Raw genomic sequence first — 7,050 nt, forward strand, 5'->3', positions numbered from 1 at the left:
TACGCCGCTTTGTGCATGCCATTTGTACGCCACGCAAACGTCCACAGTTAGGTTCAGGCAAGAAGACCACTTAGTTAGGTTAAGGCAGGGGTCAGCAACCTTTACTATCTAAAGAGCCATTTTAGGCAAAGAAAAAAGAAAAAATCTGTCTGGAGCCGCAAAACATTTGAGCATTGTGATGAAGGTAACACAGTTTATAGTCTTAGTATATAGTATATAAGTCTAATGCAGTGAGGGCCCAAGTGCAAATGTACTACGGAGTATTAGGGCCACATTGAGGGAAAAAAATCGGAGATTTCCAGATTAAAGTCATAATATTATGAGAAAAAATTTCATAACATTACGAGAATAAAGTCATAACTTTACAAGAAGAAAAGAAAATAACACGTAAAATTACTACTTTATAATATTATGACTTTATTCTCATAATATTACGACTTTTTTTCTCGTTAACCTCCGACTTTATTCTCGTAATATTACGACGTTATTCTCAAAATCTCCGATTTATTTTTTTTCCTCAATGTGGCCCATCACAAACGTCAACAAAACACGTGACATTTGTCACGGTCTCGAACTCACACAGGTCACCTGGTTAAAAGTCCAGTGTTTGTTGGACCCATATATCTCCTGCCCACCATAAGTGGTCTAAATCTCTTTTTATTCTACGTCACTGACTCTTACCGTAGCATTTATACACGGAATCGTTTACATTGCAGTCAATCTAGGATACGTGGCGTACAAATAACACGCAGAAATCAAGAAAGGCGTACGCTAAACACCTTGCGCATTATTGTGGCATTTATAGGCCTTTTTGTGTGAATGGGATGTGGAGGGATGTAGCTAGAACACATACATGTGCAGCAGTCTGTAGCCATAATGGGTTGTGAGATACTTTGGTACTTTGTTGGACTTGTTGTTTTGCTCTGTATTTACAGTGTGGACATATTTCCTTGCCTGTCACACTGTGGTTCCACAGGAATAATATTCTGTTTCTCTTCACACTTGCTATGATGAGACAATGAAAAGGCTAATTACTACTACAGCTACCACATCCATGGCACAGTATCAATACTTTGGTTTTTCCCATTGTACATACGAAGTGTACGGAAGACAATTTGCTGAATCAGGCCACTGTGTATTAGGGGTACGGGAAATCAGTGATTTTAAGAAAAAAAAAAAGTCAAATAATTCCTAGAAAAGCGCCGTAACATTACGAAAATAAAGTTGTCATTTTGATGGGGAAAAAATGCTTATATTAGAATAAAGTCATACTACTCAAAAGAAAATATTTTGAGAGTAGAGTCAGAATTTTCGGAGAAAGATAAGTAATATTTCAAGAATTAAGTTGTATTTTTACATAAAAAGGAATAACATAAGATGTTGTAATTCTGCAGGAACATATTTAAAAAAATAAAATTGTAACTTGACAAGAAAAAGCTGCAATCGTATGACATAAAGTCAGAATACTGTTGTGCTTTCACAAGAGGAAGAGTTGTAAGATTAGAATAGTTACATAATAATGTGACGTATGAGTCCATAACCGGATGCGTCAGCTTAATAAAATAAAATTATGACTTCTTTCTTTCTTTCTTTCTTTTGACTTTTTCTGGCATAATTATAACGTTATCAACGTCGTAGCTCCACAGGCGCTGAGACGGAGCGCAGATCAATGTTTAGATAAGAGTACATAAGCACGAATCACTGAGACACCAATAGAGCACAAGTCAATGTGTATATACACAATGAATCTGCCACATTAAAGGGTGTTTCCAAGTCGGGTTGTATGAGGTACTTATCCATAGTAGGTGTATTACCTACAGTAGATGACAGTCGGTGTGTCCCCAGTTTGAAGAAACAGACAGGAACACAGCAAAGCAATGTACTGCTGTGGACGGGGCAACAGCTAAACGTATTTTAGACACCTAAAAGAATGGCTCGCCTAAAAAAAAAAAAAAAAAATCAATATCCGTTTAAGTGTGCGCTATTTTTAGAATATTTTCACCACTTTATCTTGCCATCAGACAGCCCTTTCCTTCTCCTTTCTGACGGGGAACTGAACTGAAAGTGAGACTTATCGATGCTCTCTCCTAAGCCGGCAGGCTCAGATGACAAAAACAGAAGAAATATGTTTCACTTTCAGTTCAGTTTGCCTTCGTAAAAATATTCTAAGTATAGCGTACACTTTAACAGATAGACATTTTTTTTCAGGTAAAATATATTTTATGCGTCATCTACTGTAAGTGATTCTCTGACTATGGAGAAAGTACCTCATACAACCCTTTAAGGTTCAATGTGACTCAATGTGAATACGCCCATACGGCTACGACACTGCACACTTGCATTAAACACAGAAATGTATCATGAAATGAAATAAATGAAACAAAATAATGTGCGCTTAAAGTGCAAAAGCAGATCAGGGATGATTCGATCACATGATGATTTCTATTATTTTTCTTATTGGACCACAGAATCTCCAATTAGTTCTTTTTGACAAACCAAACCACCCCTTTTGTTCCTGACTCTTTCTTTCTACTTCATTCCTCTTTCCCTGCAGTAATTCTCTCCTTCTCCTACGCTTTTCCTCTCCTCTTCCCACTTCACGTCCACTTCTCTTGCCATTACCCTCAGATGGCACCCAAACTATCCTCCCCACCTCTGCAGAGCTCCTCTTCCTGTTTGGTCTCTCTAGGATCCAGCCTCCTGTTCCTGCCCCAGGGCCTCCAACAGGAGTCCCATGGGTGTCCTCTTCAGACCGATGCTCTCCAGTTTGTTCTCCAGCTTGTTCTTCAGGCTGCGCAGTCTCACCGAGGCATGGACCAGAACCACTGTGAAGGAGCGACACACACACACATAGAGAGAGGGATGAAGGAATCACTTCAGCGAGGTTAACTGAGCTGACGCAGGTTGGCTCGTCTCAAATTACGACATTTCTCAACACTGCATGGCTGAGCCTTTATTTACCTCAACCGCAGTAAGAACAAGGCCTCTGAAACAAGCTTATATTAGAGACAGGCCTTTATTTCAAAATGTTGTATGAATATATTTCATCATATTTTAGGGAGAGGCTCCCTGGTGTGTGACCTGCTCCAGTTTTAATATGATGTTAATGCACTGACTGTACTTCAACAGCACTAATTCCATCAGTACATGTGACACTCACTGCTCTGCTGCTGTTTCTCTTCTCTAACAGAACAAATACTGTTTTCATTCTCAAATGATTTCCAATCGCTTCCACTTAGCTACAGCATATTCCATTTGGATATTCTGAATTAGGCCTCGTTCCGATTGGCGAATTTTCCAATGAAGACATGCGAGATGTACTGATATAATTCAGGTTTTAGGAGCATGCTTTGAACATGTGTACAGCACATTCAGAATATGCATCTCGATTGAGGATTTTTACAGCAGTTTGCGACACACTGACTCTTGCTTGTTTACAGTCAGCTCTGAGCGTCGTTCACAAACTAAGCAGTCAACGGTTTGAGAGGCTGCCCAAAAAAAAACACAACTACACAGGAGGAACATGATTTCAGTTGGAAAAGGAGGGAAATGTAAGTTATTCTTGGACGTACACCATTGGGGCGTTCTAAGTTAATCGCAGTATGCACAGCTGCATGTGAACGGGAATATTAGTGGAATATTCATTTTCATTAGCCATGTAAACAGCTTAATAGGAATATTTTCTTTTTCGGAGTAAAGGCAAAAAACGTAATATTTTGTGCATGTAAGCGTGATACGGCGGCATGTAAGGGCCATTGTAGGTAAAAAATAAATAAAAATGATGGAGCCGGGGGAGGGGGGTAATATTCCGAGAAAAAACTCAGAATTTCAGAGATTAAAGTCATAAATTTACGATAAAAAAAACTTGGCTATTCTCTGAGATTAATAAACCATAAATTTGCGAAAACAAAAAACATTTGAACACGAGATTATAAAGTTGGAAATTTACAAGAAAAAAACTTGGAAAAAGTATGTATGTATGTTAGGTGTTAATGTGTGTGTGTGTGTGTGTGTATGTGTATGTGTGTGTGTGTTCCTGACTTACTCAGTATAGGGAAGGCTATCCCGAACAGGAACACGGCCACATCTCCCAGCACCGATACGAAGAGGTAACTGGCCAAAAGAATTGCCAACACAGCGACCGATGGGTGGTTTCTACGGAAACGACGAATGGGAGCTTGGTTCTCGGCGACCCAGACAAAGCCCAGGAATAACACGGTAACCACCACCGCCCCGACAAACAACTGGACGGGCTGGAAATACCTGAGAGAAGAAGACACATTTACCAACACACAGGAAGTGTTATATCACCAGGTGACATACAGTAAGTGCAGAGGGGGAAGGTGCCGGGGGTATTCTGTATTTTTCTTATTGTCACCAGATCCCACATGCAGATCCAAAATAACAATCAGTGTATCTTTGAAACACTTCTGCAGAAACAGTCTCAGGCTTCTGCAGGCACGCTACTCTCCATGCGAAGCAACACGGGGTGAGTGATCGATATACAAATGGTCATTTTGGAGGGTGAAATACTCCTTTAAATCGCGAAACTAGTTCTCGTCCAAGTACACTAGTATTTTAGTGTCAGCTTCTCCGCATCTAGCATGAAAACAGTATATGGCCAACGGATAGCTAAGTCTGGAGACTCCCCTTTGATCGTACTTAAAGGCGGGCCTTCACAGACGGAGGAAGTAGCTACAGCTTGTATCGTCCAAAACAGGTTTCTGCGTTCCGCCAGATGCCACGTTTTTTTTAAAATTTTTTTGTGCATCTGGAAGCAGAGAGATAATATTAATACATGGCAGACAGAGGGGAGTTTAATGTCATTCATATGTTTTTAAAGACTTACGTCGTCAGTAGGAACCAATGAGCCACAGTCTAACATTAGTGGTGGAAAGTGACCAATTATATTTACTCAAGTACTGTACTTAAGTACAATTTTGAGGTACTTGTACTTTACTTGAGTGGGTCTATTTATGCTACATTATACACTACATCTCAGAGGTAAACACTCAACTTTCTACTACACTACTTTGTTTGATAGATTTAGTTACTAGTTACTTTTGAGATTCAGATTACTAGTACAAAATATATTCAACAAATAAATGATGATGTATTATTATGGATAAAGATAAGACATTATTGATCCCTCTGTGAAATCCGCAAGCTACCCAGCAGTATATACTGTATGATAAAATATAAGCCCCACCTTTACCAGCTGCAACATTAAATGGACGATGAACACATTAATGCATCAATAGTTATTATTATATAAATATATATGCAAATATTTGTACATATTTCTTATATTCTTATTTATAATTTTATTACTTACTTATATGTCTTTACATATATTGTAGCATTACATACATAATTTACATGTTACATACTCCTTCATTAATATCATTTTCATGTTTTTTTTTATTATAAAGCAGGCTTAAGTCCTATATAAATACTGTGGAAGTATCAAAACACTCAATCCACAGGGAAATACACACAGCCCGTATTCAAAAACTCTGCATTTGAAACAAGCTGTCAGGATTTCTGCCCATTCGTGATGTCACGAATATACAATATTTAGACCCTTTACACAGATTTAAATGTAAACATTCTAAATGTGTCCCAGTTTATTTCCTGGTTGCAGTGTATGTGAATGTCATCAGCTGACAGGAAGTACACATGCACCCAAGCTGTTGCCTAGCAACGCAATTCTGTTGCAATTCCCTCAAAATGCGCTAAAACGGAGCGTTTCAGACAGACGGTAAATATAGGCATATTCAGGCAGACACTATGAGGAAAATAAAGGTTTTTTTTTAACATTACAGCATGTAAACATGTTCTAGTAGAAACACAAAATACAAGCAAGAACCTGAAAATGAGCACGATATGGGACCTTTAACGCCAAAATCCGGGGGATTTCCGGGGATCAATAAAGTATTTTTGATTCTGATATATAATTCTTAAAAAAGGCCATTCTGCATAGTGACTATTTTTTACTTTCGGTACTTTAAGTATATTTTGATGTTAGTAATTTTACTTTTACCTAAACATTTGAAAGCAGGACAGAGTATTTCTACACTGTTGTATTAGGCTACTATACTAGGCTAGAATACTTCTTCCACCATCTCACAGACACTCAGTTTACTCTACAGAGGGGAATATGAACATTTATGAACCATCATTAGCAGAAAGTAGTGTACATGCCATGAACACTACTGTCTTTTGTTGCATTGTGTGAATGTCTGTGGGCTCTATACTGTAGTTTATAGAGCATCTATGTTACGTTCAGTATGTAATTACAGTCTCTACAGTGTGTGAGTTGTCAGTGTTTCCTGCAGATCTCCAGTACGTTAGAGACGGTATAGTGAAGGTCTGGAGGACCACGTCAGAGTAACGGGACTCGGACTCACCCCACCAGCAGTAGGAGGCCGAGCATCGCCACCAGGTAGTTGCTCTGGTAGTACAGCAGGTTGTTGATGATGCGGTTGTTCCAGCGGTCCAGGTCGCGCACATCGGGCACGGCGAACCGGGCCGAGCTCAGGAGGAAATCATCCAGGCTCCGGAGGGGTGGCGGCTGCACGCCTGCCATCTTTCCTCAACGATAATAAACTCAATTTACCAGAATGCAACGCGGGGGGACGGGACGTAAGCTAGGGATGTGTGTGTGTGTGTGTGTGTGTGTGTGCGTGTGTGTGTGTGTGTGTGTGTGTGTGTGTGTGTCGCTCGCTCAGTTTCTGGCGAGGCGCGTGCCCGCGCATCGAGAACGCGCGTTCGATCCCGCAGTAATGGGGGAATAGTACTGAAATATTTGTACCACTATATCTCTTAATATTACTCATTCATAGCGGGTTAAGTAAATAATAAATAAATAAATGAATAATTAAAAAAATTAATGAATAAAAAAAAATATATAAATAGAAATAAATACTAAAAACTAAATAAATAAATATTAAATAATAAATAGAATTGAAGATAATTATAAAAGAAAATAACTACTGCCTACAAACTGTATTCCAGAGAAAAACTGTATTTCAATTGTTTGAATAATTA

The 7,050-nt window shown here is 39.0% G+C and overlaps 1 protein-coding gene across 1 annotated transcript; it reads right to left on the bottom strand.

Moving 5' to 3' along the window:
* Positions 1–1,407: 1,407 nt before the first annotated feature.
* On the bottom strand, positions 1,408–6,616 carry praf2 (PRA1 domain family, member 2). Its single transcript, XM_074655123.1, has 3 exons — positions 6,411–6,616; positions 4,046–4,263; positions 1,408–2,825 (listed from the first exon to the last, which is right to left on the bottom strand). Exons 1-3 carry the CDS (start codon positions 6,587–6,589, stop codon positions 2,686–2,688), a joined length of 537 nt encoding a protein of 178 aa, XP_074511224.1. The 5' UTR covers positions 6,590–6,616; the 3' UTR covers positions 1,408–2,685.
* Positions 6,617–7,050: the final 434 nt, after the last annotated feature.

This window comes from Sebastes fasciatus, chromosome 13 (genome assembly GCF_043250625.1).
Source record: "Sebastes fasciatus isolate fSebFas1 chromosome 13, fSebFas1.pri, whole genome shotgun sequence".
NCBI classification, from domain to species: domain Eukaryota; kingdom Metazoa; phylum Chordata; class Actinopteri; order Perciformes; family Sebastidae; genus Sebastes; species Sebastes fasciatus.

What these genes read in the sequence shown, in the direction of transcription:
- praf2 (XM_074655123.1), bottom strand. Translation starts at nt 6,589, where the DNA reads ATGGCAGGCGTGCAGCCGCCACCCCTCCGGAGCCTGGATGATTTCCTC. An exon ending in GGCCTCCTACTGCTGGTGGG is followed by an intron (nt 4,264 to 6,410) that starts GTGAGTCCGAGT and finishes TTCTTCTCTCAG; the next exon opens with GTATTTCCAGCCCGTCCAGT. An exon ending in GATAGCCTTCCCTATACTGA is followed by an intron (nt 2,826 to 4,045) that starts GTAAGTCAGGAA and finishes GCTCCTTCACAG; the next exon opens with TGGTTCTGGTCCATGCCTCG.